This window comes from Syngnathus typhle, linkage group LG8 (assembly GCF_033458585.1).
Source record: "Syngnathus typhle isolate RoL2023-S1 ecotype Sweden linkage group LG8, RoL_Styp_1.0, whole genome shotgun sequence".
NCBI classification, from domain to species: domain Eukaryota; kingdom Metazoa; phylum Chordata; class Actinopteri; order Syngnathiformes; family Syngnathidae; genus Syngnathus; species Syngnathus typhle.
In genome coordinates, this window is record NC_083745.1 from 10,269,607 (window position 1) to 10,296,879 (window position 27,273).

Sequence of the window (27,273 nt, forward strand, 5' to 3'; positions counted from 1 at the left end):
AGCAGCTTCTGTGTCATTGCTGAAGGATACTTAGAAGCTTCTCTGTTGCAGATTTATTGGATTCCAATGGTCATGGTCAAAGAAAAAGGTATTGTGTGATTGCCGGCCCTGGAATGTGGATGGATGAGTGTGCCTTTGTGAAGAGATGTTTTTTATATTACATTTAACTGACTCACATCTGTGACTGATCTGACAAATTCATAGGGCAGATGCATGATTCCGACCGAGGGATATTGACATGGTTTGTGGGGGTGTGTGCTGCTTAGAACTTTGAAGAAACATGTGGCATGGTGGAAACATGCTCTGGCTGACTGGAACGTGCAATGCCTCTCCCAGTACTAACGCGTGATGCTCGGGCTGGAGTATGATTACTTTGGCGGTGTCAGGCTTTATGTAAATGTATGTTGGAAGAAAGCGTGTTATGAGGAAGCGTGGTGGAAAATTGGCATGTTTGATTCAAAGAGAAACCTCCTCACATTCAATGCAGCTAAAACTATAAAATGTAAAAAAGTGGAACACATAGAGAGAAGGAAGCACACTGCGCAGAGCTCTCTCTCCCTCTCTTTGCCTCTCCCTCCAATGCTCTGTCTGCAGCCGTTGCCATGGTGACTATCCAAAAGGTACACTCCATTGTTGTCAGATGTGGCCTCATTCGTAGTGCCCTGTTAAAAAGAAAAGGTGGTTTCTACTAACCACAAGCAAGGCCACTATGCTGTGGTTTAGATACATGAAGGTCAAGGAGAATATTTCCCGCATTTCAGGTCTGTTTTATGGGATTTGTGGTTGGATGGTATTGTTTGTTATGATCCAGCCGTAACACTGATTTAGATATTTAAAAAAAAAAAAGAAACTCACGTCAGTCCGAATTGATTGATCGGCAGTACCATAGCGCAATAAAGAAATACGTCCGAGGTATTTGTCAAAATTATGAAAAATATGAAAAGCACACCGTAAATCTTGAAATATCGACATAAAATTGAAAAAAAAATTAGGTCACCTGATCAGTAATTACCGTGAAGCTAATCATGACAATCTGAATAACACTGCCAGAAGTTATCGTCATTTCTTTAAGTAATGTCATGCTGTTTGTTTGTGCTGTGATTTAGCAAAACATTTTCTAAGTTGGGTTGTAGCTTGTACAGACGGTTTTGGTTGCTGTGTGGGTGTAATGTTATATTTCCAGGGACTTTTTTTTAGGAAAAAAATAAATAAATTCCTGTAACAAACTAAAAAAAAAAGTGATTACTCATATCTTGACCCGTGCGTGTGTAGGTTTGCGTGTGTAGGTTTGTTTATTTATCTGACAGCGCTCTACTGGCCGGTGGCTGCGTCCAGCCCTGAAATCCTTCTCTTGATGTGGACGCAATAGGCCACAAAATAACGGCCTTGCTACCAAGACCCGTGCTGGCAGAAAACCCAAAAGTTCTGGGAGCCACATGTTCATTCACCACAATGAGTAAGTTTTCCACGGAGTTGAGCTGCTACTTCCCATGTGGATCCTTGGGATCTGTCACAAAAGGGATTCTTGCCTGGTTTTGTCATCCACAGTCAAAGACCTTTTTCTTTATAGATCGTCATTGATGTTTGTTTAGTATGCATAAAGAAAGTGAGCAAAGATTTCAGTAAGCTTATCATGCAGCATTTCTGAGGCCAGATGGGCTCTGACCTCAACCTCACTCAATTACGCTGTGTGCTGTGAATGATGAATCAGAATGTTGAGATTGCAGGGTGAGCATTTTCTCACTGTGTGCAGGTGGTTGTCCTGTTTTCAATGCAAAGCCTCTAAATAGTTAGTGATTCATCAATGCCATGGTGGCACCGGGGAATTTATCTTATCCTTATTTGTGTGCATGGTGATCTAGGTTCTGAATGCAGAGCTAACCCCTGGAGGTAACATGCCACACTCTCACACAATTTTTGTATAGACACAATATTTGTACAGCTGCCACACTGGACCAGAATATACAGATGAGATTAGTGGTCAGAGAGGAAGTGAAAGTCATTGACCTAAAATATACAAGTTAAAATAACAAACCAGACAGAAGAATATCATGCATTATGCTTGTTAACAAACATCCTCTTTGTCTGTTGTCGTGGAGACGTAATGAGGTGTCATTTCTAAAATCCAAGAGTCAATAGCTTTTATCATTTCCATGTATACACGTGCAGTGGTTCTGTGGTTCATGAACCAACTATTGTCTCATTACAGAGAGGGCCAATGAATTGAAAGTGTTTATCAGCAAATTGTATGGTACTTGCTGCAAAACAAATGCTTTGCATGGTGCTAAATCATTATTCCAAAACCGAGGTCCCTGAGGAGTAGTTTTGGGGGATCTGGTGGAGTCTGATAGGACCCCCAACCCCCCCGACACACACACACACATTTCACGCATGTGTTTGAAGTGCTTTGTCTAGGGTGCTGGTATAGCGGGCCAGGAAGGCAGGCTGACAGCCATACATATTAATGGCGATGAGTGTTAGGAGCTTCTTGTTATGGCTCGGTGATAAAGAGCTCAGTGCACCCTCCCCCATAGACGCACACGTGCATCTGACCGTTGGACCTTTGGGATTTAATGCTGTCATTATAGGCCTGAACTGAACTGTAAATATGGGGCAAGTTTTATGACTGACCCCTGATTGATTACTTCCTGTCTAAATACTACTGTAGGGACACTACATTGTGTATTGTTTTAATTACAAATTGCATGTGGTTCATTTGTATGTATTTAGCAGCATGTGTTTGCAAACCATATAGTATATTTATATGAGATCATGTAAACTGAATAATGTAAAGAATGTCTGCATACCAAACTCCGCTACTCAGCTCTGCTTGGAATCTTCACTTTGCTTTTTGTGTGGTCATCACAAAAATGGGAAGGAGCAACGGAATGTTGGACATGAGGCATCCAGTTTATTTGAAAAGCTGATAGTGTTGTTACTGGCACATCCCAGAATGATAGAAACAAGGTATTATTTCTATGGTAATTTTTACTGATCTGTGTAAAAACAGTAAACAATCAGGGTGTTGGTTCAAGGGAGGAGTCACGCAATAGTCTATCGTAGTGACACAAAACTAAAGGTATGAATTCAGATTTCTTCAATTTGAATAAAGGAGGTGAAAAAAAAACAATCCTCCCACCCCATGGCTACGAGGCTCGAAGTTGCGACTTTTACTTGGAATGAATGTAATGAACATTCTTTAGACATCAAAAGACTTGTTCGAAGACATACTGTGAAAATACTCAAAGGAGATGAAATTCCTTCCCTAGAACTGAATACCGCATCTCATGTTTGTTTAACTTCCTGCTGATGCACAATGCACGTTGGAGACTTTCGATTTCCCGTTGCTGAAAGGAAACCAAATATTCCCAGCTCAGGTGATCCAAAGCTGCGTCAGTATTTGGCTTAAGAGTACACTTGTCAGTAGCAATTTCAGCATTGGGTCAATGGAATTTTTATCCTCTGGAATGTTGCAAGCGCTGATGTGTCCAAAAAGGGATCAGAAAAGCCATCACCCGTAATACTTGTCTGGCTATCCCCCAGTTCCATGATGACCTAGTTGTAACCTTTGAGGTTGCTGGTTAATACTATGATTTCCTATCATTGTTTTCATTCCTCAGGGAGATAATATACAAATGATGGCAACATTTTTTTGCATCAAGCACAATGTCAGTTAATACGGTCTTGTCACTATGCCTGATTGAAATCAGGGTCGAAATATAACAGATAGTGTGTAGTTGCTCAATGTTGTAAAGAATGTTCTGTTTTCATTGTTTATTTGTTAGTTAGCAGAGTATTACAAAAGCTGCAATACTTAACATACAACTTTGGGGTATGGGCCAAGAAAGATCCTATGAATTTTTTAAGTCCAGATCAAATGAAGCACGTAGTTTATACCAACGTTGCAGACTAAGATTTATCAATAAATAATGCACAAATGAATATTAAGGCATATTGTATGCATGGTTGATATATCTACTGGATTAAAACAGGGGTGTTCAAACTATTTCCGCTGAACAAGCAAAAAAAAAAAAATCAAAAGATGTTGGTATTGATATGATTGATATTCCTCACTTTTATGTTTACTAAGTATTCAAATTTCACATAATCAACAGCCATTAGAGGGATAATAAACACGTTTTTCTTTGCTGGCGAAAATGTGTTTTACTAATTGGCGATCATGGTCCTTTGGATTTATTTCTGCCTAGACCACCTCTTAGCCATGCCTTGTGTTTTTCTTTGACCCATCCCAGATGTCACATCTTCCTCATTCTGTCCCCTCCTTTGTGAAGGTGTCACACAGAATGCACTTTAGAAAATAAGGTCAAGGGCTAGCTATCCGTCACATCTGGGTCCCTATTGTTTTGGATGCAACCTCTTTGTGTGTTTTCTTACCAACATTCACACACTCCTGTGAGGATGTCGTCTGACTCTGCTGGAGACTATACGCTGTATAGTACAGTAGCGATGAGCAAATGAATATTTTATCAGCGCTACCCTCTCTTGTCTGAATTCCCTTTTCCCTGGTGTATTCCCAACCTGCCCCTATGATTGTACATTCTGATGAGTTTGTAAATCGAGGTACTATCACTGTCAATATTGTCATTTAGGAAGGAGAGCACGTGTTGCAGGAGAATCAATCCTCAGGGTTTTCTTCATTTTCCCCTTTAGACTATCATCCTTTTGTTCTTGTCCACACAGTCATGTTTTGCTTTTCGGAGTGAAGGGCGGAATGGCTTTAAGGGTGAGGAGAGAAACCCCGCCCCTTAATGCCGTTTCACCAGCCTTCAGGATGCTCTGCTGGTTTTTGCTTTCTCAGCACCATGGGTTGTGTGCGTGCGTGCGTGTGTGTGTGTGTTCATTGTGTGTTTAGGCTCATATCAGTCACGTTAACCCTCGGCGAAGAGGCAGGATAGCTCACAAAGCCAGCACAGCCAACACTTCCAACAAAGATTAGGAATGTCTGCTCAAATCAGTTTTTTTTTCCCCCCTGTTGTAGATTTGAGTGAGTTGATTTGTGCTGAGCTTGCTACATGAAACATAATGTTACTTATTTATAGTGTTGTATAACATATACATTCTTGTTAAACTGCTATCACGAGAACACCTAAATTGCTGCAGGGAAATTGTTTAATATAAATGTATTTTATTTGCTGCTGCAAATAGATTTTTTGCTAATGGTTTGTATCTAAACTCACACGTCCCAATCTGTTTTTTTTTTTTTAGTTAAAGCCCTTTTTGTGTGTTTAATTTTTAATGACATGTGGTGTTGCGTGCCTGTCTGAGTTATATTTCGTCACCGTGTCTCCGCCTCTCAGTCTACAGCAATTTAAAGTGGGGCAAGCAACCCGCATTGAAAAACTCAGCCCACTCTTTTGTTCTTGGAATATTGTAGCTTTGAAATGTTAGCAAAAGCTTTTCCATGTTTGAGGCTGTCACTGTTACTTCTCTTCAAGTTACACAATGTATTACAATATTATTACAGTCCATCACTGGTTCGAACTGAATTTTAGTTCAGCTACAATGTGGTGAAGGATAAAGAGGCTTAAGATGTGTTTTTGCAGTGCTCAGGAACCCAGATGGCCTGTGGTTTTGTTTTTGGAGGTGCAACGTCACACTCGGAGCGGTGCTGCTGGGACTTCACTGTCTAGTTCGTCCACAGATGACTCATTGTCCTGCTGAGTGTAATTGCATCAAAGAAAACATGGCCACCCCTCTTTTGTAACCATGTTCTTTCCATAAATGTGTCTTTATCCTCTTTACTATATTCAATCTGAACCAGGACTTTTAATCCATTTATTAAACCTATAACACATTTTACATACCCTAATGATAGTCCAAAACAAGTTTGTTAAAGCAATGTTCCTACTGCCTCCCATTAAACTTCACAAACAAAAAATAGGTGAACATTCTGTTCCTTTCCATCCTTCATCCCCCTGCTATCTTAACAGGAAGCCTGTTTTATTCTTATCTGAGCTGAGTGCCAGGGTCTGCACACTGTCAAATATTTGACACGCTCTCAAACATCCAAACTGAACACTTCAAGAGCCCTGGACTAACATTAAAATCAGATGTTTGCACACTATGTTACAATAATAATAATAATTAATAATTCATCAAATTTGTATAGCGCTTTTCAAAAACCCAAAGACGCTTAAGTGGAAATGTGGCTGTATTCCGAATTAACAAATCTCATTCAAGCCTGTTTCTCTCCAAATAAAGTCTCTTTCTTTGTTAATAACAACTTGGGATTTGACCAAGTGAATGTAAACTGTTTTTACCAACTCTAAGTGCCAAGAACAACAACGTGGAAAAGAAGAAAAGCAACAAAGTACAGACACTCACAGCGAGCACCCGAGTTGAGTCATCGTCATCATTTCGAAGCCATTAGTGATGCTAATGTGTCTTCTCTTTGCAGTGGCTCATGCGCAGGATACGCAGCACCACTCTACAGAGAAGCCCCTGATCCAGTGCTTTAAGTGCAGGCAACCATGCAAGGGCGAGGTGCTGCGAGTGCAAAACAAACACTTTCACCTAAAGTGCTTCACTTGTAAAGGTACAGTAACACACTGCTAAGTACGCAAACAAACATACACAAAACTCAAGGTCTCATTTTTGTACCCTATCTTAAGTAAGCATAAATAAGAAAGACCTTTTCTTCCTCTGCACTAATTTCTTTTTCCATGGGTGCACCATCACCCTGGATGCTCAAAAAGGCCTTCCTCAAAGTTGCAAGTCAAATGTTGTCCAGTATGCAGTATCTTAGTAATATGAGTAATTAGCCTCTTTCACATTGTTTAAGACGGCATTTTCCTGGCTGGCTATTCTGTGTGTACTGTACAGTTCTAATTAGCGTTGAAATCTCTGGAGCTATTTGCCAGATAGTGATGCAATGCCACCAGTTAAGATCATGGCAGAATGTCAAGTTTAAAACCAACGCTCACGGCGCTATCACTTTTTGTGTTGAAAATATTTGTCACTGTCACATTGACATTTGTCTAATTACGTTAAATAGATCAACCCGTATCGGCTGTGTGAATGTGGATAGAAACATGACGCTTCAGTGCAATCGTAAAGGCAAAGGCAAATACGTACTATGCCTTCATTGTGTAATTTACCAGAAACATTATATAATTGTATCTGTGGTGAATTATGGGATGTATTTTTATCTGATCTATTTTGATTATAAAATAGCAGTGAAGGTGCAACCCTGCAACATTTTTCACCGCATAGCTAATTTGACCCTTTTTTAATAGTAGGACGCTAGCGCGGATCCTGTCTGGTTAAGCACAAATGTGTTTCATCCAAATATGTTTGCCCTTATCCTGAAATATTATTATAAATGGTACAGAGTCGTGACGTCTGATTACGTCGTGAAAGACTGACGCAGAAGAGCTATTTTGCTACTGCATGATCCGACTGCAACTTAAATAGATGTGGCTCATCTTCATTCCAACCTGACTTCAATGTTGAACCGTATTAGTGATGAATTCCCGGTATGGTTACTACATTGATGCCCTCGGCTGGCCTCACTGCCTTCTTCTTAAAAGCTCAACTTGTCGTAGTGACACCGGTTAATCTGTGACTGATTCCCTGTTACAGCTATCAACAAGTAGCTAGAATAACAAACTCCAAATAAGCAAATGCTGAGATTAGTACCTATTTCTGTCCTCCGCAAGTGGATGTACATGTCTTAGCAGGGAGGTACAGTTTGTAATGGACTCAAGAGCTTGTGAATGGAGGGAGTAGTGCTAAACACAATTCTGTTTTTGTTTTTTTTATACCCTTAAAATGTTTATGCAATAATGTGATATATTTTTATAGCAAATGACAGTCAGCATTAAAAAGGCGTTCCTTCATTCGCTCCCTTCATCCACAGGGTTTTAGCATCGCTCATTGCATAACAATGATTAGAGGAAACATCCAAATATGTTGCTCCCTTTTTGTGTGGCATTTCCAAAAGCCTTTTAATTCACAAGCTCGCATGCTGTGGCGCTGGAACTGCGATTCACGTAATTATGTCATCATGAGGCGCTTCAAATATAAGTCAGCCAGTATCTTGCTATTATACCAACCCCTCTGATATTCTTCTATTAATTAGGTCTTTGATTTGCAATCCTGTTTGTCATAATGACTAGGTCTTAATTAAATACACGGAACTCACTGCAGTGTGAAATATATTTAGGCATGTTATCTTTTGGGGCATATCAAGGGAGTTTCCTGAGCTGCACAATTGTACAATTGTTGCAGAAGGACTCAACGGTAAAAATAGACAGACCTTGCATTTCCATTACCATTGAAGCTTGTTGGTGCTTTGTCTTTGAAAAATGATTAGCGTCATGTTTCTATTTGAAAGAAATTAATATTTGGTGTATTTTTCTCAAGCACCCAGTGATTCTTTCACTCTAGTGCAGTGCTTCTCAATTATTTTCTGTTACGCCCCCCCCTAGCAAGAAGAAAACTATTCGCGCCCCCCCTCCCCACCGTGACTATCCTAACTTGTCTTGTAAGTCGTAAAATGTTGCACTGTCGCAAACGTGACAGAAGTAACAATGAGAGCGCCACTGCCCCCTGCTGTAGTAAACGCGCAATTACACTTTATTCTAGTACTGCCAAAAAAAAAGCCTGTTTCCCAGGGTCACACGCGCCCCCCCAGGAATAGCACCGCGCCCCCCAAGGGGGGCGCGCCCCACTATTTGAGAAGCACTGCTCTAGTGAGTCTTGACAACTGAACACTGACTAGTGGGCTGACCAGTAAACGGACCATGCTACTGTGTGTGTGCTCTGTTTAGCGTGTGGATGTGACCTGGCCCAGGGGGGCTTCTTCATGAAGAATGGAGATTATCTGTGCACGGTGGACTACCAGCGCATGCACGGGACTCGCTGCAATGGATGCGGGGACTTTGTGGAGGGGGAAGTGGTCACTGCACTGGGCAAGACTTATCACCCTGCCTGCTTTGTTTGCACCATTTGCAAGTAAGAGTCAAATATATGTTGAAATGTAATAAAAAGAATAGCAGCTGAATTCATCTGATGGTTAGATTGGCTCCATAAACATTTCCTATTAAATATAAATAATATTAGATGAAGTCCCATTTTAGCCAGCATACTTAATGTGTTTCTGACCAATCCTCTCTGACCACGCTCAATAAATTTTAACCATAGGATCTCGGCTCACTTTATTATTGATGTCATCCCCCATCCAGACGGCCGTTCCCTGCCGGCGACAGGGTGACCTTCAACGGGAAGGACTGTCTGTGTCAGTACTGTATTGAGCCCATGTCTCCTGGACCAAAAGACGTCCTGGGCGCCAGCAGTAAGTCGTTTTTCAAGGTTAATGTATAGGAAGGCATTGTCTTTCACACACTAGTATTTAAGTGTACTATCAAACACAGCGCTGGAGGGGGGGGGGGGGGTCGCACGTTAGAAATATGTGTCGCCCCAATTAAGCCCCTCCAGCATTTTATTTGATATTTTAAAATATATGTATTCATTATTTTCTCAGTCCACCTGTATTAGCCCCAGGAGAGAAAAAATCCTTGCGCCATCCCTGGGTGTGGCACAAAGAAAAACTCAGCGACATGACATCAAACTACAGCCACAATAATAAAGACATTGTTGATACAGTATTCTGTGACCTACAACAACCCTCTGGTGACTCATCTTTTATCCACATGCTGTAACTACGGTATTTTTCAAAAGACAGACAGTATCATACAGTATTAATTCATTGTATAGCCCCCCATCCTCTTAGCCTGATAGTGATGTCATAGCCCACCAACATTGGCTCAGCAACCACTGGTGAGTCCAACTGACTAATAATCGGTTCACAGCGTTTGCTGCACCAGAATGATGCTGCATGCCTCATACTGGTGCAAAGAAGTCGCTCTGCTCATCATGCAAAGCTTGGATAGCCTGCAGCCTGAAGGAGCCGCAGTGCTATAAGGAAACCAGAACACACATTTAGCCAGATCCGAGGAAGTATGCACAATCCCGGACATCTATGTGGGGCCAGAGGATGATGGACCCACTTACAGTAGCAGCCCTTAGCATGGGTCCTAGCCATCTCTAAACACAGCGGGCCGCCCCTCCTATGGGTCACCACCCTCGTGGCTCACCAAGGACCAGCCCAACAGGCATCAAGAAGAATGAATAGGTCATGGGGAGGAGGCGTGCTGGTACCTATAGACTCATTCAATTATGCAGCTATAGCTAATATTGTGCCTGTTGATTGTATAGTAATATTGCATATTGAACATGTACAGAGTAATCAATCACAGAAGACTAAAAAATGAAGGCTTTTCATTTCGTGAAATTTGTTCTCAAGAAATGCCATTCTAAATTAAGCAGGCTTTTTTTTTTCCTGGCAGGCTTAGGGAATTTGCATCCTCTGATTGCTCACCCTCTGCTTTTTCTCTCTCCTACCATTGCGCTCTTCCCCAGCAGTATGCCTCGTTGGCATTTGAAGAGCTTTCAGACAAGGTCACCTATGAATAACACATGCTTATTCTCCTCACGTCATTGCCACAACCCCGTTATGCCTTACGTCCTTTCGTCCCCTGTGGTTGGAGCTGGCTCTGCCGCGCTTTCATCCTCTATTCATTAAACAAGAGATGACTTGAGTTTGCTGTTCATTAGTCAAACCAACCTCTGTGGCTTTTGAGAGCCTCTGCATGCTTCTTCAATATGGAGGTAGTTTTGAAAGTCATGGCTAAAGAAATGTTATTGATAGAAAGAGGCAGCTGTCGGAACCTCGCTTACGTCTTGGAGCTCACTTTGCGTGCAGTCGTTATCGCTGTTCGGGGTCTTAATATTAATGACTTAAAGTGAGAATGTAATCAGTCCACTCTTGTTACTTGACTTTTTTTTTTACGTGTATATGAAGTTGACAGCTTTCCAAGCCAATGTAACTTTTGTTCTTTTAGATTGTGCAGGATGCGGTCGCGATATCAAGAATGGACAGGCTCTCCTAGCATTAGACAAACAGTGGCATCTTGGTTGTTTCAAATGTAAGGCCTGTGGGAAAGTGCTAACTGGAGAGTACATCAGCAAGTAAGTAACTGCACATTGTTGGATTTTTATATACAAATGTTGAGATCTTTATGATCTAACCAAAATAACTCATTTGTGCTGTAACGTTTTTTTGGGCATTCACCACTATGTGAAAATTAAATGAAAAACAAAATTAAGTCCACAAATATTATAATATTCTTATTAATCCATACAAGGTTGAAATTACACATACAGGCTCAAATATTAGCATGGTGAAAGGATGGCAACCAAGAAATAATAACATTTTGAAACTTAACAGAAATTAAAAGCTCCCCACATGGACAAAATAAAATTTTAGACAAAAGTTTTATGGTACTTCAAGCTTCTTGACTGCAATGACAAGATATTTATTGGATGGAGGAGTCAAGGAGTGGCTTTAAAACTAAAAACACTGTCGCAACTATTAAGCATGGTGATGGTCGTGTCCCCCGATCATCTGGTTGAGGTGAAACGTTTAATACACTGTATGGCGAGTGAAGATCCAAAATAATTCTTCATTGAAGATACATGTAGTATAATCATTGCACCATGAAAAATGCTGATCCAAATAAATTATTACATGAAGATGGCATTTCTGGCAAAACTAGGCCACAACTGTAGCTGACTTACTGTTTAAACTGTACAATGGCTGAATGAACTGAATTGAACCGTACTGTTCAGCGGAAACTTGGCTGCATATTTATTTATATTCCTGTATTTTTAGCAACTGCTTGTAAGAACAATGTTCAACATTGACTTCCTCCACTTAGGGATGGTGCACCATACTGTGAGAAGGACTACCAGATTCATTTTGGAGTGCAGTGCGAAGCGTGTCATCAGTTCATCACAGGCAAAGTACTTGAGGTAAGAGACAAAGAAAGCCATTAGTATGAATTTTAAATACAGGGGTGTTTGGCCAGTTTGGCTACGTTAAAGTTGCCGTTGCTCTCTTTATTTTAAAAATTTATATAACGTTCTGTCGAAATCTAAATTCAGTTTGCCATAAATGTAGTTTGTTAATCTGTGTTGTAATCTCTTCAACACGGAGCCAAACAGTCTCTTGACATGAAAGTGTTCTAAAAGATTAATTCTGGGTAGATTTTCAGCTTTTTATGACTCTTAATGCTTAGGCACTCAGCATGGTTTGCCGCCAATTACATAAACATTACATAAAATACCAAATGTGATTTTTTTTTGTTTTTTTGCATCTGCAGTGAAACGATTATTGAATGAGTTCAAAATATTACCACAACTATAATATCTATATGTGCTAATGTATAATCGATGTTTCAAACCTATTGCCTCACGTATCCCCATCAAGCTCGATTGCCTGGGAGACAGTGATCCAATCAGACAGTGAGTCATTTAATGGTATGAAAATGTCACTGACAGCTCGCCCGGTTTACGGTAATCCAGCATTAAGGCTGGACTATATGACAATGGGAAAGGGTCTCTGAATCTCCCTCCTGAGCTGCTGCCAAAGCAACTGCGCTGCCAAAACGATGCCAGGCTGTCTGACAATTTAATCAGCGACAAGTTAAGCATCTCTTGAACTCTATTGGCTTAATAAATGCCACGCTTACTCTGCACAGTATCAAATGCATGTATTAAACCAGCTAATATGGAGTACAAAAGGTTTATGACATAGCTGCTTTAAATTAAGTGTTGGTAATGTATCAATAAGGTGAGGAGAAGCTTTCCAACTGAAATAATATTTGAAATGTAAAATCTAATTATCCTTGAATTTTCTAACAACAGCATATTGTTTCTTGATTTATATGTTACTCAGATTTACTGTATTTTGGAAAAGCTTCCAGTCTTCTTCCAAAATATCTTGCTGAGAGGTGGATTTAAGATTCAGGGGGCTAAAAATACATGCGTAGGCCTAGTCCAACACTTGATTAAGACCTGTTTTTTTTTTTTCTTTGAAATACGTCTTGAGATATTATCTGTTCCAGTAGAATAGTGGCCACTCAAGATGTACAAGTAGGTATTCAGATTTAATTGAAAGCACTTCTCATCAATTCGTAGACCAGCTTCAATACGGACACTTAAATTTGTCTGAGCTTTTCACATTGAATCATTTTGAACAGAAATGAGAAATTAAAAATGTTCATAGCCAAATTTGAGCCAGTTCACTGGGCTTAATCGAGCATAACATTCAACCACTAAAACTAGTTTTTCTGGTCAATAGTGACAGTAAATAACTAGCGGAACGATATTTGATGTTGTCTGACTCAGCTATTCTTTCCCCTCGCTGGATCTAATGAAACATCCCTGGGTTTAACGGGCTTTGAGGTTGCGAGTATAGCTGAGTAAAGCCAGATTATTGGGTTTATTTCCTCCCGCACTGCTGCGGATGTCATTGATCTTCCCACGTTCTCTGAAGTTAGGTCTTTCCTTTGCACTGTGTGTTTTGCAGGCGGGAGATAAGCATTACCACCCTAGCTGTGCGAGATGCAGCAGGTGCAATCAGATGTTCACAGAAGGAGAGGAAATGTACCTGCAAGGTGGGGCACATGCGCTGATGTTATTATCTTCACATTCGTCATTAGGCTTGTAAAGTATTTCGTTTAAAAAGCGTCTTTGATGAATAATACTGTAATCATTCATAAGAAATAGATTAAATGAATATGAATGTCTTTATTTTCTATTATTATGACTACATTCTTTTTAATTGTCCAGTTTTGCTCACGCCAGCCTCATCGCTAATGCCAAGCTAAGCTATCCAATTGAGTGACATTTCTCTCACGGTAGAAGCAAGCCTGACTCTGCGGGAATCCTTTCCAGAATTGCAGGACTCATAAAGGGATGAGTACTTGGGCTTGGGAAATAATCCGTCGCATTGTGTTTCCTCAGGATCAACAGTATGGCATCCTGGCTGCAAGAACACAACTAGAACAGAGGAGAAACACAGGGAGAGGGTAGGAATGTGCATGTTCTGTTATCCTGACTGAAAGCGCATTCTGTTCATGTCCCATGACAACATTCTATGCGGATGGAGAGCGATTCTGCATGTGCAACCATTTCTATAAGGGCAAACAATTTCTACCAGGGCAGACCTTTGTGAAATGAAAAAGCTTCGGAGGTTTTAAAACATCACTTTTGGAAATGTTTGACTTATCTGAGGTTCCATTAGGTACACTTGCACACTCTGCTTGATGTATCAGAAGGAAAAAAACGATCGTTATTGACACTAGTAACTAAAATCTGCAAACCAAGTTAATAATTGATTTATTGCCGGTATCATAAAACTCTCATTGCAGAAATATATATCTGCTCATATATTCCATTTTAGATTGTTTGGTTGCATGAGTGTACCTCATTTCTGTCTGCTAAGTGTATGCGGGGCTGCTGTATGAGTGATGACAAATTTAAGGTCCCATGAATGGCAGGGACCCTAAAAAAGAATACATCTTTCCCAAATCACAAGTGGCGCCTCTGAGCGTACGTGTGAACTTTTGAGTCAGACTGGAGATGAACAACCCCTTCTCCCTTCCTCCACAGCTACTGCCTCCGTCCCATTTATTCCTTCAAAAAACAGAAAGGCAGGTACTGTATTCGCTATGGGCTGTGAGGCGGGCGCATCATCGTGTTCCACCATACATATAGCACGCAGGGAGGTCACTGTTTGCTTCCATCTGCTGGACATAGCTTGCAGTGCCCTCTCCATGATTGCACATGAAGCCATTCAGAATAATGACTAATTTGTCTTCTATAAAAGCCCCATTAGGTTAAAAGCTCATTTAATTATACTACATTCAAGATTGCTGCTGTCATCCCAACAGTTCATTTCTCATAAACAGGCAAGACACTCATTCACTTTGCACATTTGCAAATGAATGACCTCATCGTGAGATGTTGAAAATATTTGAAATGACTTTGCATAATTCCTGAAACATAAATACAATGGTTGCAAATCTCGCCATCACTCATGCTCATAACGGTGAAATGATGTTGGAGTGTTTTGTTTAATATGCAATGGGTGAAAACAAACCGGCTGCCCTCGTGTGCCGCCATGACTAAATGTCGCGTTTGTATGCTTTCCCCTCCTGCAGCCGACGAGGTCGTCATCTGAAAGTATTTGTTCCAGACCTGGTTCAAGCATACCTGGCTCACCGGGTCACACAATCTATGTAAGAGATTTCAGCCATACATCTCATCGAGCGTTTCTTCCCTATCAATCTCTTCCCCACCCCATTTACGTACTCAAGAGGAGAATGCTTTTATATCTCTTTGCTCATGTCTATATGTGCATGTTTGTCTTTATCTCCTTCAGGCAAAAGTAGACAATGAGATTCTTGATTACAGAGACCTAGCTGCCATTCCAAAAGTCAAAGCCATTTATGACATTGAGCGCCCTGACCTTATTACCTATGAACCTATGTACACCACCTCCATGGAGGAGAGAGAGGAGAGACGAGAAAGTGTAGGAGAGGTAAAGCAGACTGCATGCACCTCCCATTGCTAGCACTGCATCCTTGTGGTCATGTTGAATGGCAAGAATGCTAATTCCTAAGATGATCCTCTGTTTACTTGTGAAATGTAAAATACATTTTAAAAGAATTTCACTTTTGGTCAAGATTACTGGTGCGTGCGCCTTCTTTATCTGCTAATGGAACTTCACTGTCCCTCACAGCTGCTTAATGCCAGGAGGGAGCGCTCGCCCTTACCTGACGAAAAGGTGAGTTACGTCAGTTGCTGATCCATGCATTCATTTTCTAACCTGATTATTAGAATCGGATTCATAGGAAAGCTATGAGGCGGTCACGAAGATGTACATCGCGGATACGGACACATAAGACATTTACAAGTGCTGGGACAGTTTGAGAAATGTGCCTACAGATTGTTGATTTTTACTTTTTTTTCATGTCCAATGTCCTTGAGGGTCTGGAAAGGCGTTTACAAATCAAATTTATTATTATTACTGCCAAAACTATAAGCACACCTACCCACATTTTCATAACTGAGTGATACTTCCATTAAATGTATTTTATAAAGGTACCACATCATGACTGAGTATTTTTTCTCTTATGGAGCAGAGATTTGATAATGGTGAATGGTAAAAGTTCTGCTTTGTCTTATTTTCCAGTATTTTAGAACCATGTCTCCAACCCTATCCAATGAGGTGAGCTTAGTGATTTATCAAATTTAAGTTTTCTTCCTGTATGTGTATTTTAAGTATAGTACTGTTTAAAATATCATCTTTGTATCAACATTTTTATGTTCTCTAACACTGTGTATATTATTATATTTCAGGGTTGTTATGACAAGAGAGAACGCATTCTTCAGCGGTCCACCAGTCAGGGTTCCTTAGGCTCGCCAGTTTATAATCGCCATGGTTATACTCCCACTCTGTCAAGGTCCCCGCAGCATTTTCACAGGCCAGGTGAGTAATTTGTGGATGGTTTGTGTAGTCGTATTGGTGATTCGCGACTAATGAAGTGGTCTTAGGGAATAATAACATTAGCCTTGTAAGTTTGGGTTCTCACTTCCTGCTATTTTTGTTTTTTACCATGTTAAAAATAAATTTCACTGAAATTGACTGATTGGTTGTTTTGTTATTAAACTCAATGAAAAAAAAAAAAACATCCCACAAACAACCAGACAGCCAATTTGCCTCCCCAGCATCACACTACCTTTTTTAATTGTATACAAGAGAGCAGTTTGATTTATTTGGTTTTACCTCGGTTGTGATTTCTTTGCTCTTTTCAATGCCTGCAAATTTCCCTTTTCATTTCCCCCCCTCACATTCTCAACCTCAACCACCCTCCCACAATGGGCCACTCTGCCGGCAGCTGCTGCTGGGGCCCGTACTCCCTTCCTCCCCGCAGAAGCTCTGACAGGCATGCAGAAGCTCTGCTCCGCCTTGTGCAGTAACAGTGTGGGCTCCAGAAATAGTGACTCCCGCCCCACCTCCCCCTTTAGACACCACTTCCTCCCCCATAGTCAAGGTAAGCCCCCCCACAACCACCACGCCCTTCTTACTCCCCCAAAGAAAGCAAATCATCTCCATTGCAGCCTGTGATGCAACTTCACGCTGGTCTCATCTGTCACTAATCTCAAAAGACAAATTGTGCCATCTGTCATGACACTGGCGCGACTTGAGCATAAGTGAACGACAAGCTCCTAGTGTCCGTGTATTTTCCGTTGGCATGCATGCCATTGAGAGGTTGTACAAATCACTTTCTACCATGGTTGTTGAATGATGTCATCCTCCACATGATTAACTTTACCGCTCCTTTCAAAGATTTTACTCACAATCCATAGAACAAGCAACGTGTCATGTACATGTAACAAACAGTAATCATCTCCATAATCTACCACTCTCCTGACGACATTCATCTGCTCCATCAAGATTAACATTGAGCCCAAATTCGGCCAATTTGTCTGTTCACCCATCCCCATTCGGGTCGCCCTTATACATCCCTATTTACGTTCCTTTTTTGGTTCTTCTCACTGGAGGCACTGACCCACCAAGCGGCCGGAGCTCCCCTCTCCCACTCAGGCCCGACAGCCGGCCGGGCACCCCGCCTCTCTCTTTGACCCCTAAACATTTTCACCTCCCAGGTAGGAGTCGGAGCACACCCTGTCACTGCTCATCTATTTCTAGCTCTAGCTCGAGCTCTATTGTTTGTTGATATCTCTTTCTCCTTCTTTCTCCTCTTTCTCTCACGCACTCTCTCTCTCTTTCTCTGTATACGGAAGTTTGCTAAGTTGCTTTTTACTATTAAACATAGAGAGAGTTGAACTTTAGGCTGCTTCTATGGGTAAAACTATGTTATAATAATCATTTATGTAGTGGGCTTTCCATAAATGCTGAAGGCTCTTTAAATGTGATTTCTTCTATTTGACAAATTACAGATCAGGGCAGTAACATCTACAGAAAACCACCCATCTACAAACAATATGGTACCTTCTTTTTCTTTTCTTCTTACCTTGTTTTCTCTTCTGAATTGTGACTGAATACTAATGTGAGGGGGTTATGAGGATAAATGTGTAAGATTATGAATGTTCTGTGTTGAAAATGTTTCATTTAACCTATAGTTGCCCACTGTCAATATATGTGCACTGTTTGAAGTCTGTCTCTGATACTTTCCCAGTGATCCCTCAAATCAAATTGAACTGTTTATTTTTAGGGCTTAGGGTTATGGTCACTACTCACAAAACGTTTGGGATATTTGATGAACCCACAATGCACTTTCTTACCAGTTACAACTTTTTAAGCTTCTCTACACTTTTGGGATATACATGTCCAACTTTCTAGAAAATGTAAAATGTTCTAGTTTCAGCACTTTTGGCACAACAAATACAATTTCCAGTTGAATTGCAATTTGTGTTCACATTTTGATCTCATGAGAACAAGACATCTTACAATCGATCAACAGTACCTCCCCGTTGTGAGCTTTCAGATAGGATGTTGTTAGAGCAAAGTGATCACTGATTTTAGAGAAAGACTGGGAGAGTCACAGAAAGGCATAGACGTGAACATCCTTGGAGATTCTCATGATTTACACCTGTTTAGAAATTTGCCGCTCAGCAGAGAACAAGTTGTGCAAAAAATATAAGCAGTGGAAGTTGCATTCAAAAGTATCGAGAAAGTAAAATTAGGTTTACCTTGCAGTTTAGGTTAATCCCGAATTTTTTTTTGCGAATTGTATATTTCACTTCAAAGTAACAATAGCTTGTAAAAAAAAAAAAAAAAAATCACTATACTTTCTTTCTATGTACTTTCCTAATCATCAGGTGTTCCCATACTTTTGACAATACACATGTGAAGTGACATCTATTATGAAAATTGCTCCCCGCTGTGAAGCTGACTCTATGTAGCATTTATTGACTTGTCATGTGTAAGAAAGAAAGGCTTTGCTTTGTGTACGGCACACATTGCTCTTATGTGGTTGAACCACTGTCCAAAACGCTGATAGCCCAGTTGCTATGGTTACCAACCTATATACATACAGCTGCCATAGCACGTCAAAGCAAGTCGGCTGATGACATCATCAGATCTGCCACCTTCCCTGCCGCCCATGCTCCCTCTCCAGATGACAGCTGGCAGAGCGAGGGTGATTGTTGGCCCTGCTCTAACATTCTATTAGGTACAGTAGGCTTCTAACGGGCATGCTTGCACTGCAGCCATGGAATGGCAAACCTCGCTTAACTAATTCCTGTTTCCCCCTGTCGCTGCTCTAAATTCTTAACTGCATCCCTGCTTTAGGCACATCTGGTATCTGCCACATTTATTGTGTTCCGCTTGCACACAAAAAAAGCTTCTTTTGCTACAGCATTATTTTGCTTATGGTAGCGTTAGCATCAGTTTCACTTTTTTATGTTACGTCCCTCTTCGGTGTGATATGTACATATGTCTACAATAAAGCCACAAATGGCTTGGACAGAGATAACTGAGACTGACTTCAAACTGACATGTGTCCATGTGTCATACGTCTGTGCTGTTCTGTGTATTAGATGTGCAGAAAATCCAGGGGGTACCAAAGTTGAACTCACATCATGTCAGCGCACCCAAAGATTCCAAAAAGTCCCCTGTTTGTCTGTCCTGTCAACTCTGTCTCACATTTGTGTTCATTTTGAGACCTTGTATGTGATTTACTTTCAAGTCTTGATGAATAACGTACAACCAGTGGCAATGCTCCTTTTCTTACTATTATTTATAATTGTTATATCAGTTGCACTATCCCAACTAAATGTGCATCATGATATCGTCTCACGGGATGGACATGCAGTACTAAGAAATGTATTCTGTCCGGGCTGTATTTGGGTCCTGCAGGTACAGAAGGAAGAAGACGATCCAGAGAAGAAGAGGAGGAAGATGCCTTGAAAAAAAAGCAGCTTCAGGAAGAACATCTCAACAAGGTCAACCAGATAGTCCTCGTCATAACAATTAGATATTCTGTACACGTTTTTTTATCCTTAATTGTCCTCTTCGGAATAGTACTTGACTGCAAAGTGTCTTCATATTTAGATTCAGTCAGGTTTGGGGAAGCTAATTCTCAGGGAGGAAATGGAAAAAGAGCAGATTCGGGAACGCCACGTAAGGAGTGTATCTGCTCAGCGCTATGACACCAAGCAGGATAACGGGGATGCAGGTAAAGAGAAGCATCAATGAATCAAATTATGATTTCATCGAACGTACGTATAAATGTTTGGAATTTTCAGATCCAACTTCTCCAACTAGAACAAACTCTTTGCCTGGATATGGGAGGAATGGCCTTCATCGGGTGAGACCTCTGTCATACAGATGTTTATTTATGCACCCTTGTGAATGTCATGTTGTTGTCCCATGGAAAATGTGCATGAATAAACAACTCTCAAGTGTGTCATATTTTCACAATGGAATAATATCTTAAACCAAACTAAGCAACATCCTTCCACTCTGCAGCCCCAGTCAACAGATTTCACACAGTACAACAGCTACGCTGACATGTGCGGAGGAGGCAGAGGTGAGCATCGCTAGCAGAACATGTTTACCGAACATATTTCACCAAAAATATTCCTGTCGTAAAATATTCCGAAATAGCTTTGCCACTTGTAGCCGACGTGATATTTTAAAATATCTGTTTAACAGTGCCCCCAATGTGTCGTCAGGGACACACACGTGGTGTACAGTAGCTAGTACTGACAAGAAATAAGAGAGTGACAGCAAAACCATTAACTGTGAGTCTCATTTTCTGTCCCATTTTGTCCTGCAGAGTTTCAGGTATGTCCCTCATCTGCTTTTCCACATGGCATGCCTCCTCACCACAGATTTGCTTGCAGTAGGCCTTTTGCCCTGAATGCACACTGTCCACTCGCGCTACACGCTTGTATGTCATCTAGATGTCACCTACCGGGCATGCAGCCATTTGAAATGCACTGCCCAGTAGCTGAGCAAGTGTACTCTACGTGCAAAGTTCAAGCACCACCTCATGTGTTGTTGTGTTTGTCTGTATACCAATGTCATAACCTGAGCTTAAAAAAAAAAAAATAGATTTTTTTTTTCTTTACAAATTCACCTCAGAAACACATAAACATCCAATTGAACAACATCTGCCAATCATGAATACTAAGATCCTGAACGGTAGTCAAGCTCCTTGCTCCATCCAGTGAAAAGTGTACCCACTGTCATAAAACAACAAAATACTCATGCCATTAACCATGCAGTCCCCTCCCACTATATTATATTTGTGTATGTTCTATTCTTTAGCACATTAAGGATGGCCGTGCAGCACTTGCAAGGATGGACAGGGGAGTTTCTATGCCTAATATGTTGGAGCCCAAAGCAAGTATCTTCTTCTTTTTGTACTGATGGCAACATGTGAACTACATTGTATGGGCAAAAGTCCACCTTGTTAGTTGTCCCGTCCATCAGGAGTTGGACCTGACTCCTAAATATTCATTCATTCATTCATCGCCTCTTAAATATTAATCGTGTTACTCATATGTCTTAGAAATATTGTCTAAATTATTGGAAATTACCTGAAATGAAAAAAAAGAAAAACTGTTCAAAAGCTGTGTTCCACCTTGTTGCCATGGTGCTAAATGCATTGTAGACTAATCCATGTGACCTTGCTTTGGTCATTTACATATGCATATAAGTACGCTGACAGTATTAGCTACAAATGGAATTTTCAGATGCAGGCCCTTGTAATCATCCTTTGTGCCGCCGATATGAAAGGATCTGTATGAAAAAAACATTTTAAAGAAATTGCAAGGACAGTGGAACCCAAAAGTTGAACCCAATTTGTTCTGAGACACTAGTTGACTACTTAACTGTGTAGGCATTTTTTTAAGTACAACTCTTAACTGTCCACACTCTTATTTACTAGTCTTAGTGTTCTTCCAGTTGAATGGACACATTCCCATACACTCCAAAATCTTGCGCAGTTCCAAACTTAAATGGCCAGAAGTCCCAATATTTATGTTCATATATTGTGTGTAAAAAAAAGTACAGCGAGCCTACACTATCAATATCTAAAAGTTTCAGCTGTCATATAACCAAAATATAAAAACATAATATTTCCCTATAGGTTGATAGAAGTCGATTACTGTACGCAGGGACATCAAATTGAACATCCAAGTTGGCGAAGTTCCAGATTTAGCATGCTGCTTCAGGAGCATTTCTCTAGTGCTTAGCATGCCAGCTTCTTCATGTTCATCTGCACACAGCTTTGATTTCTGGGGGCTGGATACTGTATGTGCTATACAGTGGGGTACCAGCACCTAAAATCCCATCTAAAGCACTCATACCACTATATACTGAGTATATCGTATATGAAGCATGTCCGAAAATTTGAAATATCGTGTCACAAAAGATAGATTTCAAATTGAAGTTGAACATACTTGTTGTTTTTACCCACACGTTCAAAACAAGTCCGCTTGAGTCTGGGGGTCGCTCCAGCGCGCCGATGTTCTCCTTGGCTAGGATTTGTCGGATGCTTAGGGCACTGTGGGCCAACGTGTTGACACGGTAAAGCAGCCACAAGTTTTCCTGGCACACGTCTCATGTCTTCTCATGTACGGAACGAAGCTAACGCTACAGGATATTTCTGGAGACGTGCTGGTTGATCCCTGATGCTCCTCATCTCGAAAATTGCAATCAACTTGACTTTGCACTTTGACTGCCTTGCTTTATTCAGACTGGACTTTTCCACTAAGGGTTATGGCATTTGGTTGTACCTACTTGAAGGATTTCGCAATAGTATTGACTCTCCCTAGAGGGTCTGGTCTCAATCACACTGGAATTAGTTGAGAGCCTGACTCAGAAGATATTTACAATACATCACAGTTAGTACGTACTTCACAACAATGGCAGTGAAGGGGAAACATGTACTTTGTTGTCCTTGCTTGAAATGTATCATTTGTGACAGCAGTCTTGGAAGTTTTCTGACACACCTCGAAATGGAGCTCCCACTCGTGTGTGGTCAGAAAATTAGAAGAAATATAAACACATTGCTTATCCAGCACATCGCCACAATTTTGATTTGCCGCTTTGTTTTCATACAGGTGAAAGTAGGTTTGGAGTTTACTTTTGGAGGGTTTACTTGGCCAGCATTACTAATGTTACCCTTATATAACCATGTCTACCCGTTCCTTCTTGACCTATTGCACGTACGAGTATGCACCCGACTAGCATTTCCCCAAACGACTGCTTTCACTTTCAGTCACCCTCCTCTCACATACCTCTTCTCTTGCCTAGTTTTCCCTCTGTCACGATCACAATTAAATTCACGTAGAGTCATTATTCTTTAGTTAACTAAACTAGTTAACTTGGGTGCGTGACCCTGTACACTGATGAGTGTTTTCCTCTGAAGGTGTATCCCTATGAAATGCTCATGATAACCAGTAGAGGGAGACCTAAACTGCCCAGGGACGTGGACAGAACCAGACTGGAGGTATCGGTGTTTGTCCGCCATTGAAGCTAGATTTTCAAACTTTGTGTAATTGCATGTTACACAAAAAGAGCATTAGCAAGAATGTGCAGTATATTGCTTCTCATCATTTTTGCAGTGATCGTTTCAATGGCTTTGGTGCTAACCCCAACCTCCCCCTCTTTTGTTGTCTCCACCTTTTTAGCGCCACTTAGCACCTGAAACATTCTTTGACATCTTTGGAATGGAGATCCAGGAGTTTGACAGGCTTCCCCTGTGGAAACGCAACGACATGAAAAAGAGGGCCAAGCTTTTTTAGCGCTCACAGCAGCATGCATCTCCACACATACACATTAAAAACAATAATGTAGGCTAGGGTTTGGTTTGTTTCCTTTTTTTTTTTCTACCTTCTGACATGAACTCTGTTTGCTCTGACACTTCCTGAGACTGTCAGCTGAATGGTGCGACTCCTTGCACAGGAAACTCATCATCTAGGATCGGTTTCATGTTCAAAAGTGACGAACAATGAATGATAAATAGGCTCACGATATTTGTATTGATAGCGCTTTTTTTTTTCTTGCTTTGCTTTTTTCCTTTGTATGCTTGTTGCTTCCTGCTGTTTGTTGCTGTTGACTCCTGTGGAACTTTGTAAGTGTGGTAGAACCTTATGACGCCACAGAATGTCCACGCTTATAGCCTGAACATACATCTGCTTTCCTTTTGCTTGGACCAAAAAAATATTTGGTCCAAAGGTTGCATCAATTGGCTCAGTGAGTCCAAAAAAAAAAAAAAAAAAGTAGTCACGTGACCAGGTGAAAGAGTTTTTTGCTGCCTCTATGGTAATGAACCACCCAAGCATCTACAATACATTAAGCCTTCATCTTGAATCTTGGACATTGCAGCTTTCATTAAATCCTTAAAAAAAGAAAATGGCTCTCAGGCTCTCTGAAACATGGCCAGACGCTTACCCTTTACATGTATTGGGAATATAAATTTTAATATATTTTATTGCCATACCCAATATAAAGTAAGAGATAATTAGATAATGCGCCTAATGTAAGCAAGCCTGTGTTTGAAAATCTTGTTTTATACAGTAAATGAGAACCCACACTGCCGATTGTTGTATTGGACACAAAGCCAATAAAGCTTTAAAATCACCATGAACCACACCATCGCTAGCTGTTCCAAAGCTGCTCATTGTCTCTCTTCTGTTTACTTTGTGTTTCTCAACCAAGCACACTTACAGAGTGAGAGGTTGTCTGAGGACGAGGTGACTTTTGTGGAGCCAATCGCAATATCTGCATGTAAACACTTTGAGGCTTTCATTTGAAAAATTGGCATTCGGTTTAGTTCTGCAAGTCACTGATCAATTGACACAGTGGTAAACAATCGTGTATGTGCTAATCAACAGAAATTGATTTGTTGACTGATTTGAATTGATCTAAATCTGGAAAAAAGTATGACATCAATTTTGAATTTATAGGTGATGTGACACCTAAACTCAATTAGACAAATGAGATCCAGATCAATATGACAAAATAATTGGATTGGCATGGTTAACTATTTAGTGATGATAATTATTTGAGTGGGTGATATTCTAAAAATAGTAACCAAATAATCATTTCATGTAGTACAGACCATACAGTACAGTATAGTAATTCTTGAAATCAAAAGCAACATCAATGACCTAGCCAAGGTCGGAAATGGAGTCAGCGACTAAGAAATTTAATGCAATTTTTTTTCCATTACAACTTAATAAAGCTTAATATGAACTGTTTATTCAACAGTTTGAGGATGTTGCATGTTCAATATTTGCACCATTCTCTACAGGAGTTGTTAAAAAGTCATCAAGAATGTCTAAAGTTGCAGAGGGAGGTGGCAAAAGACAGACAGAAGAACCTGGCCGAGCAACAATCGGAAATCTCTGTAAGTTCTCAATGGGAAAGGTCCCTAGCCACAAAATATATTGAAAACTGCAAGAAACAAAAATGAAGTGATATTCCTTCATTTGTCATATAATATTAGCTTTTGGAGTTTAGGTTGCTCACTTTACACCAACCATTTTGCTTACTTCTAGCTCGAGTCAGCAAGTAGTTCAGAATGTTCACTTCCCTGATGATGTTTGTGTGACAATAAACATGTATTTAACCTTAAAGAAAAACAAACATTAATAATTCCCTAAAATGATGAGTGCTTGTACTTCAGAAAAAGTCCTATGTGATAAAGGAGAACATAATAAGAAAATATCTGGAGATCCAAGCCATCCTGGACAACGACCTGAGGACAACGCTGTCGCACTTGGAAGCAGAGGAGCGAGCTGCTGTCTCAACTCTGGACTGGCTCATGGAAAGGAACTGGTCTCTGATGCAGAAGACGGAACAGGACCTGGCAGAAATCACAGCAACTCTAGACCATGTGAATTTACATGCTCATGCAATGGTGAATAAGCATGATGGGGCATATCCATAAATGAGCTGTGCTGTTCTGAGTGAAATTCTCATTTGGTGTAATTATTATAGCATTCCTAAAGCCACAACTATAGTGAGGATTGTACAATACATTTTATTTTATTCCCATTCTCTTGCTTCTTCTCAGCCAGACCATAAAGATGCAGGGGTGATGGATAGGTATGTATAACCACCACAATTAAACAACCATAATTGAAACTCTTAAGCGTGACTCACCATGTTTCTATTGCGGATCGACCTCCTCCAGAGGTCCACATGCACTCGATGGGACAGAGTGTTGCAGCGTGAGCTTGGACGCCGCCAAAGCTGAGCAGATTCTCAGTCTCACCGACAACATGCTTCTGTTCATCTCGTCTCTCACTCCTACCATAAAGAATCTTGTGAAAAGTTGTGAGTTTACCCACACATTTTATCTACCATAACTTCTTCATGGTTTATTCTCACTCAGTATGTGTCGACAGATTCAAGTGATGTGTGCTTGGATCCAGATACAGCCCATCCCAAGCTGCTCATATCTCCTCAAGGAGACAGTGTCACCTACACGGACACATGGAAGGAGCTTCCTGACACCCCTTTACGCTTTGACACCACTCTTAATGTCATCAGCTTGCAAAGTTTCAGTTTTGGCTGTCATTACTGGGAAATGGACGTGACGGGCAAGACCTACTGGGAGCTTGGGGTCACGTATCCCAGCATTCCACGCAAGGGCATCGCTGAGGACTGCTGGCTGGGTCGAGGAGATGAGTCGTGGTGCGTGGAGTTTTTCGGTGGGGAGTATACAGCCTGGCACCGAGGTGTGCCCCATCGACTGCTTGTCACAAAACAGTACTGTCGAATTGGAATTTTGTGTAATTTCCCAGCCGGGTCAGTGATGTTTGTGGATGCAGACGATATGTCACCGCTGTTCTGCTTCTGCGCGGGGAGCTTCTCCGACAGCCTCCACTTGGCTTTGTGTCCTGGCCACGATCACAATGGAACCAATGCAAAACCTATTGTAATATGTAATGCAATATCTTCAGCTCCACTTGTTTGAGATTCATTCCCAAGCCTATGGGCTGATCTTTAATTCACCAAACAAACATGTTTTTGAAATATGGAAGGAAACCGAATAACGCAGGGAAAGCCCACACATGCATAGTGAGAACATGCAGCTGGGATTCAAACCCAGAACCACAGACTGTGAGACAGATATTACAATCCCATCACTTTTTTTGAGGAAAAGTAGCTGGGGTTGTGAGTCGCATTAACTTTTCTGACTTTAGAATGAACTTTACAGTAAATTAGTGGCTCAAATGCTGCGTGAACAACAATTAGGGTCGGTGGTCTGGCGGTCTATCAATTTAGCTTCTCTTGGAATTCTAATATTCAACAGACAGACTAAACATGAGTCAGCCTCAGACAAGTCGGAC

At 40.8% G+C, this 27,273-nt stretch overlaps 2 protein-coding genes across 3 annotated transcripts in view; both read left to right on the forward strand.

Moving 5' to 3' along the window:
• ablim1a (actin binding LIM protein 1a) overlaps window positions 1–24,568 on the forward strand; it is a 31,899-nt gene extending 7,331 nt beyond the window's left edge. The window contains exons 2-26 of one of the 2 annotated variants that reach the window (XM_061285579.1): window positions 6,419–6,556; window positions 8,793–8,976; window positions 9,207–9,316; window positions 10,926–11,052; window positions 11,802–11,895; window positions 13,454–13,541; window positions 13,891–13,955; window positions 14,539–14,583; window positions 15,090–15,167; window positions 15,311–15,469; window positions 15,671–15,715; window positions 16,124–16,159; window positions 16,291–16,420; window positions 16,830–16,985; window positions 17,497–17,601; window positions 17,896–17,943; window positions 18,996–19,130; window positions 19,817–19,902; window positions 20,012–20,135; window positions 20,206–20,267; window positions 20,429–20,489; window positions 20,739–20,746; window positions 21,233–21,307; window positions 23,340–23,420; window positions 23,602–24,568. In XM_061285579.1, coding sequence (XP_061141563.1) covers window positions 6,419–6,556; window positions 8,793–8,976; window positions 9,207–9,316; window positions 10,926–11,052; window positions 11,802–11,895; window positions 13,454–13,541; window positions 13,891–13,955; window positions 14,539–14,583; window positions 15,090–15,167; window positions 15,311–15,469; window positions 15,671–15,715; window positions 16,124–16,159; window positions 16,291–16,420; window positions 16,830–16,985; window positions 17,497–17,601; window positions 17,896–17,943; window positions 18,996–19,130; window positions 19,817–19,902; window positions 20,012–20,135; window positions 20,206–20,267; window positions 20,429–20,489; window positions 20,739–20,746; window positions 21,233–21,307; window positions 23,340–23,420; window positions 23,602–23,715 — 2,354 coding nt within the window. In that variant the 3' untranslated portion in view covers window positions 23,716–24,568. Of the gene's footprint in view, window positions 1–6,418; window positions 6,557–8,792; window positions 8,977–9,206; window positions 9,317–10,925; window positions 11,053–11,801; window positions 11,896–13,453; window positions 13,542–13,890; window positions 13,956–14,538; window positions 14,584–15,089; window positions 15,168–15,310; window positions 15,470–15,670; window positions 15,716–16,123; window positions 16,160–16,290; window positions 16,421–16,829; window positions 16,986–17,496; window positions 17,602–17,895; window positions 17,944–18,995; window positions 19,131–19,816; window positions 19,903–20,011; window positions 20,136–20,205; window positions 20,268–20,428; window positions 20,490–20,738; window positions 23,421–23,601 lie in introns of both variants that reach the window. The other variant, XR_009715206.1, reaches the window with a different exon arrangement.
• Window positions 24,569–25,163: 595 nt separating this feature from the next.
• On the forward strand, window positions 25,164–26,986 carry LOC133158680 (probable E3 ubiquitin-protein ligase TRIML1). Its single transcript, XM_061286031.1, has 5 exons — window positions 25,164–25,322; window positions 25,602–25,835; window positions 25,992–26,023; window positions 26,112–26,254; window positions 26,326–26,986. The coding sequence occupies exons 1-5, from the start codon at window positions 25,164–25,166 to the stop codon at window positions 26,895–26,897; spliced, it is 1,140 nt and encodes a 379-aa protein (XP_061142015.1). The 3' UTR covers window positions 26,898–26,986.
• Window positions 26,987–27,273: the final 287 nt, after the last annotated feature.